Raw genomic sequence first — 15,160 nt, forward strand, 5'->3', positions numbered from 1 at the left:
ACTTTGAACAGTGAACGTTACATTTCAGATGTGTTACGACCCGTGGCTCTACCCTTCATTCGATCCCTGCGAAACCCTACATTTCAACTGGATACTGAAAACGTTCGACTGCTGCCCTGGCCAGCACATTCTCCAGATCTCTCACCGGCTGAAAACGTCTGGTCAATGGTGGCCGAGCAACTGGCTCGTCACAATAGGCCAGTCACTACTCTTGATGAACTGTGGTATCGTGTTGAAGCTGCATGGGCAGCTGTACCTGTACACGCCGTCGAAGCACTGTTTGACTCATTGCCCAGGCGTATTAAGGCCGTTATTACGGCCAGAGGTGGTTGTTCTGGGTAATGATTTCTCAGGATCTATGCACCCAAATTGCGTGAAAATGTAATCACATGTCAGTCCTAGTATAATATATTTGTCCAATGAATACCCGTTTATCATCTGCATTTCTTCTTGGTTTAGCAATTTTAATGGCCAGTAGAGTAATTAAGCTGCAGTCACTAGCTCATAGTCAATTCTCTTCGCAAAGGCTTACCTATGTATTGAAATATGCCAGGTACAAATCAGGATATTTAGAGCTCCCCGCGACAACTTGAAAGCCTGTCGAATTTTGATTTATATTGTTTTCTCTGTCGTGCATATTATGTAAAAATATTCCGGTTATTTTATGTGCGTAGTACAAGACAACATTGTGTTTTTAAGCATTTAATTACAGATTATCATTGTTGTAATGATTTTGCCTCGTAGTAATGAGTTGTTTATTATTTTGAGTTAACGAAATATACGTACGTGAAATGGTAAACAAAGAAATAAACGTAAAGTATAATAAACAATTTAAAACAAAAACAAATATAAGTGATATAAATAAGTAGACTAATAATGAATGTTTAAATATTTTGATTAGGTATGTTGAACATACTATGACAAGACGTTTTGAACGGCTTATTATCCACAAATAATATTTCAGAAAGCAGTTTTATTACACATGGATGTATGTAACTTGAAAGGTTCTTTAATTTATGATGTAACAAAAGTTTTCATTTTTCAAAAGTAATTAATGATGGTGCACTATTTTGTAAAATTTCAAATTATTACAGAATTCGTTTATACAGTTTTCAAGAACGTTAACTGCATATCAACTTTTATATGAGAAACACTTCTTTTATATATATATATATATATATATATATATATATATATATATATATATATATATATATATATATATATATATATATATCATCGTTTCGAAGATATTCGGCCGGCCGCGGTGGTCTAGCGATTCTGGCGCTGCAGTCCGGAACCGCAGGACTGCTACGGTCGCAGGTTCGAATCCTGCCTCGGGCATGGGTGTGTGTGATGTCCTTAGGTTAGTTAGGTTTAAGTAGTTCTAAGTTCTAGGGGACTTATGACCTAAGATGTTGAGTCCCATAGTGCTCAGAGCCATTTTGAAGATATTCGCTCCAAACCTGATATGCCAAGTTACCTTTCGAAGTGTGTTTTACCCCTTAAAAACGAAACTGGACACGAACAAAAAACTACTTTTGCTTTATTTGCCTCTCTACAAAACCATCATCTGTTATGAAGTTCGTCATTGGCACTTGGGAATGTTCCCTTGTTTATCTGGAAAAATATGTTGGTAAATTTATTTTTGTTTCTAAAACTACATGTGGAACGAAATATTACTTCCTTCCACATATCTTTGTGTGCAATCTAACTCTGCACAAGGATATACTGTCACAAAGGTGCTATAAAAAAATCAGTTGAGCAGCCGTCTGCAAATGGGTGCCAGCAGTAGTCAGCTGATCCATACGTTGGCTTCAGTATAATGACGTCATGCGCGGTCTGTATCATGTGTGTCTAAGGTTAATACTGATAATATTCTGTTTGAACCGCGAGACGCGTCTGCTAATCTCAGAGATTGACTGTTTAAAAATGTGAACGAAGTGGAAAATTAAATGATATTAATGATATTACTCTAGTTTTCTCTAAGAGAACGACTCAGTGGTCTCTAGACTTGTTTGGTGTCTCTAGAAAGTGCAAACAAGGCTCCAAAATTCCGACACTTGACGCCATACCCACACTGGCGTTTGCCGAAACAATTACTGCGCCTGTGTGAATTGTTTGAGTTACGGCGACACCACACCTGGATAGTGTGTGTATGTCCATTATGTCACCGGCGCACGTATTCACGCATGTGCGCCGCGGCCGCCGCCGGCAACCTGCAAATGGCAAGTGCGGCTGTTTTGCAACCGCGAGTGACGCTCTGCCGCGGCCGGCGCGGGGCCTCCGGTGAGAGGACGGGAGCCACCTCGTCCCGCCTCACCTCACCTCACCTCTCCGCAGGCTGCTCATCTGCCCGCGCCCGCGGCTGTGTGGGTGTGCTGCTCGCCTTTGTGTTGGTGCATGACACGCGCCGGGGAGGGGGCCGGCTCGACCCTATATAAACCTGTCCGCGGACCCAGTCCTCAATCACAGCAGCGACAACTCCTGCCTACAGCCAGACGCACGTCCAGCACACAGACACCAACGCCCACCATGAAGCTGGTGAGTATCTCGGAGAAAGTGCCGATTCTCGGAAGCTGCTGCGACCGCCGCATCTTCACAGCCCTCTGCGCGTTTGGTATTTGTTGTCACCGGTGCTAAAACCGGAGTTCTTGGACAGCATCTTATGCCTCTGCAAACTTCTCCGTTACTTGACGGTTCAACCCCTCTTTTCGGATCTTCTTCAGGAGACTTCTGATCTCCAGCCACTGGGAGGCACCAGAAGACCCCTGAAGAATGTCCTAGCAGAGGGATGGAAACCGCGATAGCCGGACTACTTTGAACAGTACTGAGACGCGGCCTGCCTCTGATTTTAGCATTACTGCTAATGAAATCGACGTTTATAGGCAGCGTCCTATTCCTAGTCAAAGTTCTACAATACTCGACGTTTCGAATGGGGATCTTCTTTGGGAATCTTCTGGTGTCAACAACTCGAAGAAATCATAACTGTCCTCAAGATTATCCCAGTAGAGGGGTCGAAACAATGGTAATTGGACAAATTTGAAAGGGGCTGTCATGCGGCCTACCTCTGATTTTAGCCCTTAATACAACTTCTGGTGAAATCAGAGTTGTCAGACAGTGTCATAATCCTCGTGAAATGTCTCCAGTACTCGACATTTCGATCTGTCTGCTGGTATCCTCTTCAGGAGTCGTTATCCAGCCACTCAGAGACACCAGAAAACTCTCGTAGAATATCTCAGCAGAAGGTCGAAATGGTGGTTTTTTTTTTTGGACGTGTTTGAGGACTGTGACTTAGCCTGCCTCTGATTTTAGTATTTACTGTAACTGCTGGTAACATCGGTCAGGCAGCGTCACATTCCTCTTCAAACTCCCCCAATACTCAACGTGGCGGCCCCTATTCTGCGATCATCTTCAAGAGTCTTCTGGCGCCCAACTACTCGAAGATACCAGAAGACTCCTGAAGAATGTCCAAGCAGAGGGGTCGAAACGATCGTAATTGGACAAGTTTGAAGAGAGATATAACGCAGCCTTACTCAGATTTTATCGTCAACTACAACGGCAATTTTCAACGCTCTCTTTCGGCAACTACGACTGCAAAACAGCGCAGGAGTGGCGAAGAATGCAGGTCGTTGGCTAGGCCTTCAGTGCCCAGCTAAGGATACATCAATTACGGAACTGAACTTGTATTCAGATAAATACAAGTCAAATTCCCGTCCAAGAATTCGCCATTAGATTTGCATAGATTCACTAAATCACTCAACATCAATACCAGGACGGTTCCTCGGTCAAAATCCTGTCCCATACATGGATCTGACCTTAATATTTCCCGGTCTTAATCTTTGAGATGAGCATTCGAATTAATATGGGAATATGGTGGTTTACATATTTCGTAGCTTTTCGTCTTCCGTGCAGCCTAATGACGGATGGGTCCGTAGGTGTTGCAGGTCTCGCAGTCTGGTGTTAGACTTTCAGTTTGTAGACTGCTTACCCGTTTTTACTATTGTAGTTCGTTAATGTTCAGCGCTAGTGGCCGTTGTGGTCTAGCGGGTAGAGCACTAGACTTCGGCTATGGATGTCCTGGGTTCAATAGACCCAGGATGGCCGCAGATCAACTCAGCCTGCTGAGTAAAAGCCAACCGGCGCGACACGCCCGCCATCTTCCCTCTCTTAGTGCCGCGGCGATGAAAGATAGCACTCTATCTATCTCCAGTCAGACCAATCACCCGATCACAGACTAGGCCCACAGAGTTTAACGTCGGACTTATTGTCGAGAAGCAGGCTCACATCCGTTACTGACAATAACCGTGGGTGTTACCGAATACTATCAAGCTAAGATTCCATGTTTTAAATTATATGTTATTAATGAAAGGAAATTTTGAAATGAGAACAATTTTAACATTGAATTTCTATATTATTTGAGTTCATCCTTTCGAAGTTACGCACATCCAACCCACGCGTCGGAAGTCTCCCTTTCTCTCTGTGTAGTCTATAAGTCCAGATATCAGATCATTAGGCCTTTCGAAGTTAATGTAACTTAAGTCTGGTTTGTTGCTTCTATCACTCGAGGTCGCAAAACGTTACACGCATTATCTTTCTGTCCGCCGCTCGTGGTGTCGCGGTAGCGTTCTCGCTTCCCGAGCACGGGGTCCCGGGTTCGATTCCCAGCGGGGTCAGGGATTTTCACCTGCCTCGAGATGACTGGGTGTTTGTGTTGTCCTCATCATTTCATCATCATCCGGGAAAGTGACGAAATTCGACTGAGCAAAGGTTGGGAAATTGTACGGGCGCTGATAACCACGCAGTTGAGCGCCCCACAAACCAAACCAAACAAACATTATCTTTCTATGCTGAACAATCACTGTATGACCATTACAAACATGTTTCTGTTGATGAGAGATTTCAATTAAATCCACAGAAACTCAGACTACTGTTAATAATTTTGTGGTTGTGTGTATTTCGACACGTTTGATTGTAATATAAACTCCCATCGAAGATTAAATCGTAATGAAAATTATCGTGACCTGCTCCACACCTTTCATACACATCGACCGTACTCAATGAAGTAATTTTGTGGACTCCCAGCTTCAGCGCTACCAAACACCTCGTAGTACAAACCTGCTTTGTCGTTCCGTGGCAACAGAGTCTAAATTCGTTCAAGCCGTGCGACATCTGCAGAAGAAACGTACACCACCTCAGCTAAGCGTCAATGGACACGGAAAGCTCACGAACATGTCGAGCCTTTGGCGGTTAATATGACACCATCAACAGCGTAGTCCATTCATTCGAGCAGTTGACCAGGTGCCTTCACAAAGCAATTAGCTCACGTTCCAAATTTTTTGTCGGCACAGAAATACCTAAAATGGTCTTCAGCTGTTGAACCCAGGATGTTAAACTCTAACTAAGAAGAAATAGGCCTATAACAAGCGCAAAAGCAAGATGGTAACAATATTGATCGCAATGTGTCATTGCTCACTCTAGATGTGGCTGCTTTTAATCCATGGTTTGTAAAAGACACGTAAGTTTGCTCACAATGTGCCAAGCTCTAAAAACAGTTCGTATTTGGTTATCGATTTTTTCATGTCGCACAAAATTGTTTGACTTTCACTAGCGATGGTATCAACCGCGTGCCCGGACGAATACGTAATGGCATTACTGAAGATGCAATAAAGGTGGAAAATCTGCATGCGCTTTTCCGAATTATCGGAACCATTCTTCAATTGTATTTTCATTAAATACAGTATGTAGAAATATTTCGATTGATGGTCAAAAAATATAATAATAACTGTGATTCAGGTCGACGTTGGTATGTTAATGTTTTCAACTTTTTTTCCATATTTGAGAGGGCGAGCATATCAGCAGTCAGGAAATTAACAGAGAAACCAGTTTCACAGCTGCCGCAAGAACCCCTGGAGTCTCACGCCTAGAGTCCACTTAGAGCCATAGAAGGCTTCACCGCTGCTCCCTATGATTCCAACATGCAGGCGTGCCTCACTGCGATGAAACGTAGATTGTGAAAAGCGAACCACATTTTTTTCCTCAATGGTTAACGTTCCGCCGATATGATCGTTAGATACGGACTGGTACCGCAGATTGAAGAAGAAGCTAGAGATATCAAACAAGAATTTCTTCCAGAAAATTCCGACTGACACCCCACTCCTATCGCAGAAGACAAACATTAATTTTTCTTTTTATTTTTTTATTTTTTCGACTTGTTAGGATTACTTGAGGTCAATATGAGGATGGTTACTTGATGGAGTAAACATCTTCCCAACATAATTCGAGAACCATGTTTAATGGCCTCTCTGCTCAAACTGGTGGTGGTACAATGGCTTCGATCCTGAACTTGCATTTGGGATGTCCTCGGTTCAAATCTCCCTCCAGTCATCCATATAAGTTTTCCGAATAGTGCATTTGCATTAAGCGATTTAGGGAAACCATCAACACGCAAATGTCGATAGCAGGAGGAAGAATTCGAAAGCTGTTGATTTGCTCACGAGTTCAATGCTTGAACCACTGAATCATCTTGCTTGAAAGGAAATCGTTTTCTTCAATGACAGCGAATTTTCCATGTTCAGTTCTGTGCGAAAGTATCATAGACATGGGATGGCTTAAAAAATTCATAGAAAATTCTAACGTAACGGTCACAAAGAGAGTCGAATAGTCTTCCTTTAGCTACATCACCCTCAGCTGTGTTACGTTCCTTAGTAAAAGTTTACACATTAATACGAGAGTAAATTGTGCAGCTGTTTCACAACACCCGTTACTACAAAGTTGACCTTACTTTCAGCTTTTCTTATCTCTCACAATGCTTTTGGATCTCTGCCCCCTCCCCCTCTTTCTAGTTCTCTCTCTCTCTCTCTCTCTCTCTCTCTCTCTCTCTCTCTCTCTCACACACACACACACACACACACACACACACTCACTCGCTCACACACTCACTCTGTCTCTCTCCTGTAAAATAAGAAATCACAAACGACTTGATCAATGTCATCATTTGTGTTTCTCAGAATAAGTTAATAATTCGGAAATTTGCACTAATATTATCCTTGCGTCAGTTGTCGCTGTTAATTTTTAGCAGCGGAGTTGTGTCATTAAAGAATCCCGAAATGATACAGAAAACACTGCTCTTCTGTCAACTTTTAATTGCCAGTCTCACTCTAAACTACACAAGTAGTGAAGGCAACTAACACTAAAGTTAACGTAAACCACTGAGAACTCAAACAACGAAATACATCTATCATCTAATTACTCCTGCTGTAGATGAATGCGAGTATAGCTGCAAGTAGTGGTAAATTTCGTCTATAGGAAGGAGCACCAGTTTGCATCACAGTCAAGGGGAAGACAAAAAGAGCTATTATATTTATGAAGTTAAGTGATATACGCTCGATGCTGGCGAATGTTGTAACGTTCACTTCGGTCGACACTCGATTCCCCGTTTACTGAAAAAAGGCGATGAAAGTATTATGACTAGCTACTGACATTCAGGGCCTGCATGATATCAGCGGAAAACTAAATCAACAGTAAACGTGTGTGGGCCTTCAATACTCTACAACTACAGGTCCCTGTGAGTAATGTAAGTGCGAATAAAGTGCACACATTTGTGCGTGCTGACTCATGCGCTGAGATGAGCAGATAATGAGGTTCGCCTTTAAGGTTCGGTATGACATTTCAGAAACCCAGCCTTAGAAGAACGTGAGGAGACCTTACACGGACGCTAATCGCCTTGCGTTAAGGCGTCTGCCATAATATCTGACCGATCACGGAAAGACATCACGACAGAGTCGTTGCGCGTCCGGATAATCCACCATTACATGGTAGCTTGCTGCTACGTCTGGAACGAATGGCGTGGTAGACGTGAGGTCAAGCACGACCACAGGCCATTATCCTTTGCGTCCTGAGAGTGTTACCCTTCGGTTGCGTTGACGTTCTGTAGTCACTGTTCCCTATGCATGGATATATACTTCAGTATTTACGTTAGTCACTTTGCAACTCCAAAAATCAGACAGACAAAGAAATTAACAGGTCGGAAATCAGTATTAAAAGTTGCTAAATGTATAGTGTTTCTTTAGAAGTAATAAAATATTACACTAAATAGAAACGAAATAGAAACAGTGCTGGGATAAAATTTATTAACCATATACCATTGGAAATCGATGCCGTGTCGTACGTATACGAGTTTTGCGTTGATTCTGGAGCTACTTGCAGCTAAATCCACTGCATTACATAGTGTTCATGTAAGAATCTCTACTGCGAGCATTAGCAAGTTGCCGAATAGATGTGGCAGCAGCTGAAAAAGATGCATATATTCACCATAGGACTCTGACGGCAGATCTCCGTGTTGCAGCCTCCACATTAGGTCCGAAGTACATAACGAAAGTACTAGCACGCTTGATACGGTCAAGCAGCAACCTACACTTAGCCATAACGTATGAAGTCAATATGGGTCTAGAACTACAGACTCAACAAGGGGACTGAATTAATGAATCTAGGGAACTGATTTAACGGGTATTCGATGAAAATCAGTCGCGACACATCGATTAAATCGCGGTTCACCATTCCTGCCCTAAATTCTATGGTCAGTGTAACAAAGATTTGTGCCTACATACAGGGTGGCGCAGGAAATGTGTTACCGTTTTGTTTTTGGATATAAACTTTATTGTCAATACAATCTGAAAGGAACATATACTACAATAAAGATCTGTCCATGGAGATTTGTTGTAACTCAGCACATGCTCAATATGACCACCATTTCGTTTCCTAACTTACTTCAAACGAACACTGAAGTTAGTGATTACCCTACGGCACATGTCTTCCGTAATTTCCCTGCAAGCTCGAAGAGTAAGTCTTCTGAGCTCCATTAAATCACGTGGACGTTTCGGGAAAATTTTTTCCTTTAGGTACCCCCAAAGAAAAGAGTCACATGGATTGAGGTCTGGACTATTGGGGGGGGGGGGGGGGAATTTTGTCCGTCATTGAAACGACCTGGAAACCTGAGTGAAATGATCCGCATGTCGAAATCCTCGTGGAAAAACTCCAACACAGTGTTTGCAGTATGTGGCCATGCTCCATCTTGCATGAACCACTGCGTGTTGAAGGGCAAGAAGCTGTAGAATGAAGCTATTGCGAAGCATGCTCAAATAACGCTCGCTGTTCACAGTTTCCTCAAAGAAATGGGTCCAATAAGTCCGTGACTGGAAATTGCTGCCCACGCTGTAATCCTCGGAGCATAATGTTGTCATTCATTAAGCACTTGTGGGTTTTCAGTAGTCCAAAAGCGTACATTTTGTTTGTTAACCACACCGTCTAAATGAAAATGCGCCTCGTCTGAAAACCACTGAGCAAACAATAGTCTCTGCTGCTTGTGTTCTTCAGTGAGCTTCTGTGCACAGGTCATCTTGTACGGGTACATATGGAGGTCACTTTTAAGAATGCGTTGAACGGAGCGTCTGGATATTCCCAGTTACACTGCTGCCTTTCTACACGATTTCCCGGGACTTCTCTGTACAGCAACTCGTACCGCTTCAATATTCTCCGGCGAACATACAGGCTTAGGCCGAGGTCGCTTCGCTTCCAATACTGTTCCTTCCTGTACAAATTTATCATACTACCTGTGGATGGTCTTCTTGCAAGGGACCCATCGTGTGTTAAACCGTTGTCGAAAACGCCTCTGAGTCACAACAAGGCTTTTCATTTCATGAAAAAGTAACACAACTGCCGATCGTTGCTGTGTCGTCAGTCTTCCATTGTCAGCCATTGCTGCTTACTAGTCTCCTAGAAGAAATATCGTCAATTACACGTCAATTCGCAACTCATTTGTTTTTCCAAGCTCTGCTGGTACTGCTGTAGAGATCCCAGCGGGATATCTAATGTGCGTCGTAAATTTTGAAAGAATCAATTGGTAACACATTTCGTGCGCCACCCTATAAATGGCAATGTAATTGCTGAAAATGTTTGCCTGGAGTGCTTACATGTTGGCTCATTAGCAATGCTGCAGCATACTTTTAGGGCAAATGCGTGAGCGCATCTTCTTTTTTCCAGATCCTGATCCTGAGTGCTGTAGTCGTGGCGGCGCTGGCTGTCCCGCAGAGCGGAAAGGACGCCACCATCGTCGAGCTCACCAACGACAACGACGGACTCGGCCAGTACAATTTCGCGTACGTCCTCATGCCATGACACATTATGTGCCACTCTGCTGCCGTATTCATTATAAGCATTCGACACCATTACATGTACGTCTCTTGTGGTAGGAACGACTACACTTACCTGGAACTACCTGAAATAGGACGAAATCCTCCACAGGCCAGTTTGGCATCGGCCTTTTGGTTCCCTACGAACAATAATTGATGTGGTCCTCTTTTTTTAATATAATTATCGTATGCACTTATTCGTTACTAGTGATTTTAGAATCGCTTCTTCAAACGATTGATTTTGAGTAGTACTAGCTAAGAACCAGATAAATCATCGCCAATTCTCAGCAATTCAGTGCCGAGGAGAACCACTGTTACCGCAATGGATGCGGTATGTTTACTAAGGGCAAACAGTAATTTTCATGTGAGCAAATTTATTGTTGTAGTTTCCCAAATTTCACCACAGTTAGTTGGATAAGTCGTTAAGGCATTTGAGTCCTATTCGGTTGCGTCTCTAAATCAGTTCACTGCCGGGATGCTTCCTTTAATACATCGTGGCTGGCACATCCTATCCACCAATAGACTTTTACATTCTTGCTACGCCTGAAATACATGCTGAGCTAATTCTTGAGCATTGCTGAATGGAGGTTGGTATGCAAGTATGCGTCTTCCCATCGCAACTGTGCTTGTCAAATCAGGGGTCTGGTTAGAATAGTCAAGGATCCGTACATATCTCAAGGCGTTTGTGGTGTGAACTGCAACGGGGGATCTTCCACTATCCTGGTCCAATATGTCATTTGGTACTCTGGTTTACCGTTCTAACCATATACTGACGAGCGTTCATTCTCCCTTCAGTAACTACCAAGTCAGTTCTCCTCTTATATCCAATAGCTCCCAGCACCATGGTTCCAGCAGTTCGACTTTCACCCGTCTGAGAATCACTGTTTCCTGTAACTTCTCATCAGGTCGATTATGGAGGTGTTGGCCTTAGTCTGACCATCACAAACAGACGTGAGACCCGTCGCTGAAAAGCCGGCCGGTGTGGCCGTGCGGTTCTAGGCGCTTCAGTCTGGAACCGCGTGACCGCTACGGTCGCAGGTTCGAATCCTGCCTCGGGCATGGATGAGTGTGATGTCCTTAGGTTAGTTAGGTTTAAGTAGTTCTAAGTTCTAGGGGACTGATGACCACAGATGTTAAGTCCCATAGTGCTCAGAGCCATTTCTGAACCGTCGCTGAAAGCCACAGAACGTCTCATCTGATTTTGGCTCTGCACCCTGAAGTATCTGTACTCATTGCATCAAAGCCAACTATCTACGTGATCTTTTGATAAGAAGCTCATATATTCCTCGTGCCAATGAATCTGCATATCCCAAAGGTAGAAAGGCGACTGTAAGCTGCTTATCCACGTCCCCTGAGAATGCTTTGATGCAATTTCCACCTGAAAAGTTCCCATAACATTACAGACACGCAAGAGCGACTTGTAGGAAAGGCATTTTGCTATGCTGAAAATAAGCTTGCGTAAGGAAGATATTCCAGTCAACATACCCCACAGACATGGGAATACTGGAATATCAGTACGGAAGCGGTCGGTCAAGATGCTCAAACTATCATAGTTCCCCATCGTGTGAAAACTACAAGACATGAAGGAAGTAAACACACATGAATTGATAGACCATCTCTCTAAGTTTCTGATTCACATTACAGGTAGTCAAGTGGGGCACTGTCCGTGACGCAGAAAACGCTATCATCTGCGTGTAATTCATTGAAATTGGGGACATGAAAGTCTCTGCCATTGGGCTTCATATATGCAGACGCGAACTAATTCCATACGACTGTAAAGAGCGAATGATTCATCCAAAAGCTCTGACACCTGTGACCCGTAGTGCATCTACGCTACCCCTTGGTGCGTATTACGAATCGAAAGTTCAAGAGATGCTCTGTCCATTGATAGGTGTAATTGTTCTGTATCTGTTGTAGTTGTGTATGTGTCTCTGTGTGAATGAGGAGTGAGAGAGAGAGACAGAGAGGAGAGAGAGAGAGAGAGACAGAGACAGAGAGCACATCTACGAGGGCTATTCGGAAGTTAAGGAACGATCGGTCGTGAAATGGAAATCACAGTCAAAATCAAAAGTTTGCTACCTCTTCCACCTACTTCTCTACATAGTCACCGCTCCGACTTAGACATCTCTCGTAGCGTTGTACCAATTTTCTAATACCGACAGAAAGAACCTTCCTCCACTTGTCCATACTGGACTGCAACTCGTATTCTTCATAGCCAGCGGTTCATTTGAGCCGAGATGGAAATCATAGACGGCCAAATTCGGGTTGTATGGTGGGTGATCAAACACTTCCCATCGAAAAGCTGTAGGAGCGTCATAACTGCCCCTGCCGGCCGGAGTGGCCGTGCGGTTCTAGGCGCTACAGTCTGGAGCCGAGCGACCGCTACGGTCGCAGGTTCGAGTACTTCCTCGGGCATGGATGTGTGTGATGTCCTTAGGTTAGTTAGGTTTAATTAGTTCTAAGTTCTAGGCGACTGATGACCTCAGAAGTTGAGTCTGCTCAGAGCCATAACTGCCCCTCGGTGTGCGACCGAGATGTGTCAGGAAAAAGGAAAAGGATGAACGTTGTGTGGGCTGCGTGAAAACAGGCGAAATCTCTCGTCAGCCACCCGTACTCGACGGGAGACACTGCTTTGTAGGCATCTTTGCGCGATCACTGTACGCTCCGGCCTGAGGAGAGCAAAGTGACGCTATCTACGGGCATAACAGAGCCACTGCCTAACACATCTGTGCAAAGCTTCATCGGATTTTCACTGTGTTTTCCATTTCGCCACTGTTCGCTCACTACATTCCGAATAGCCCTCGTACTACTACTATCCGCCAAAGTGATAATAGTCGCAAGTGAGATAGTGACAACGCAGACCTTATTGCCTGTTTCGTCGCACATGATCCACCGTCGCCAGCTGCAGTTCTGCCTCTCCCTGCAGGTACCGCACCAGTGACGGCATCGCGCGGCAGGAGCAGGGCGCGCTGAAGAACGCCGGCTCCGAGAACGAAGCCATCGAGGTCCAGGGCAGCTACACCTACAAGGGCGTCGACGGCAAGGACTACACCGTCACCTTCGTCGCCAACGAGAACGGCTACCAGCCACGCGTGCAGTCGTAAGCCGGACCGGGACCCGACCTGACGACGGTACAACCAACTCGACAAAGAGTGGCCAGTTCGCTTTTCCTACGCCGACTTCGCTTCAGTGCCAACAAACCGACATCGGCTTCTGCACATACCTATATGTTTTACAAACATATCACATGATACTCTTCATATTTTGTGAAGTTATTTGCCATCAAATAAATTTTATTTTATAATTCCTGCATTTTTTTTATCGGATCTATAAATAGCCCCTACTCCACAACAACATCGTGTACTTTGCTGAAACTGAAATCTACAATTCATCTGAAGACTGAACGTCGGCTAAGAATTTGAAAATTTGAAATCTGACTCCATTCAAATGCATGTTTGCTTCAGTACAGATGCCAAATTCTCACTGACGTTGTAACGTCCCCTTAGAAAAATTTATGAATGACTGTGCTGATAAACCTCTTACATTATTTGATTTTCAAACAGCTGAGCAGAACTGAACGTATTCAGACATTTCGCTCTTTACCTATTCTGATCAACACTAAACTAACACACAATATTTTTTAGCGCAACGCAATCTGACTTTCAAAAATCCCTACAAAACAATGGCCCTGACTAACAATAACGTATACCTTTCATGAATCACTTACCTCACAAAAATCTTCGTTACTGAAACTACTGCAATACAGCGTGCGCCCATACTGCCAGCTGAATAAAAGATTCTAACTACTGAAGGCACTAACTACTGATAGGCGTAGTTAGCAAATAAAAGATTTTGATAGACAACAAACAATGTATTTACCTTAATAGTGTTCAAAAGTCATAATGTATATATCAGTTCATGACATCCAGTCTTACAAATTTACTGTCTCTGATGAACACACGTCCAGATCATCCACTCTCAAAACTCCGCCATCTCTCTCCCCACATCCACCACTGCTGGCGGCTCACCTCCAACTCCGCAACGCTACGCGCTGTTTACAGCGAAATGCCCAACACTACAATAGCAGATTCCAACAATGCAAACCAGCCACAGACTGCACACAGCACAGTCAGTGATTTTCATATAGAGCGCTACATGGCGTTACCAACATAAAAACCTAAACAGCCTACTTACAACGTATGTTTTGCTACCGAGATCGCCCAGCTTATTAAGTGGAATATCCAGTGTGCCCTGCCGAGAATATTGGTGTAGCATTTAAGACACTGAATTACTGGATAGATCCTCGTCTGGTCATCCAGGATTATGTTTTCTGTGATTTCTCTAAATCTCTTAAGGCCAATGTTCATTCATTCAGATGTTCACTGCGTCCCATAGATCCCACCAAAAAAGAGAACCTTCACGAATATGGGACAAGTCAGGACGTACATTAATACAAGACAAAAGCTTCATAGAAACTTAATCCGTACATGCAGTATTTTAAAATTAACTCTCATTATATATCTTGTGCCGACTTCGTTTGATCGAGTAAATCAGTAAGAAAACTGCCGCTTTGGAAAAATATGTATGTTGTTCATCTGCTATTAGTAGCGTAATGTTTACTTGATTACAATGCTATTTTTCAAGTAAAATATTTTCACACTAGCGCTTATCCGCTGCTATGCTCGCATACCGGTAGTTTTGTTATCGTGAATGATACTAAATAAGTACCCACTGCCCCGCGTTAACATCAGCTGCTCTCACACGTCTGCCTGTTTGGCTAAGTGTGTCTTAAAACTTAGATGCTTCCGCCCCCTCTATCACCAAATACCCCAATACACAACGACATGGCATGCATACAGTGGTGCTGCCGAGCAGTATATGCAGTCGGGCGCGGACGCGTACATCGTGCTGCTGAGGTAGCTATACACTGTACGGTGTGCAGATTATGCAACAAATTTAACAATTTTTAA

At 43.7% G+C, this 15,160-nt stretch overlaps 1 protein-coding gene across 1 annotated transcript; it reads left to right on the forward strand.

Moving 5' to 3' along the window:
• The first annotated feature begins 2,290 nt into the window (after window positions 1–2,290).
• On the forward strand, window positions 2,291–13,494 carry LOC126100448 (endocuticle structural glycoprotein SgAbd-5). The gene is made up of 3 exons (XM_049911054.1): window positions 2,291–2,544; window positions 10,042–10,157; window positions 13,117–13,494. The coding sequence occupies exons 1-3, from the start codon at window positions 2,404–2,406 to the stop codon at window positions 13,292–13,294; spliced, it is 435 nt and encodes a 144-aa protein (XP_049767011.1). The 5' UTR covers window positions 2,291–2,403; the 3' UTR covers window positions 13,295–13,494.
• Window positions 13,495–15,160: the final 1,666 nt, after the last annotated feature.

The sequence above is a fragment of the Schistocerca cancellata genome, chromosome 9 (assembly GCF_023864275.1).
Source record: "Schistocerca cancellata isolate TAMUIC-IGC-003103 chromosome 9, iqSchCanc2.1, whole genome shotgun sequence".
In the NCBI taxonomy this organism is placed as follows: Eukaryota; Metazoa; Arthropoda; class Insecta; order Orthoptera; family Acrididae; genus Schistocerca; species Schistocerca cancellata.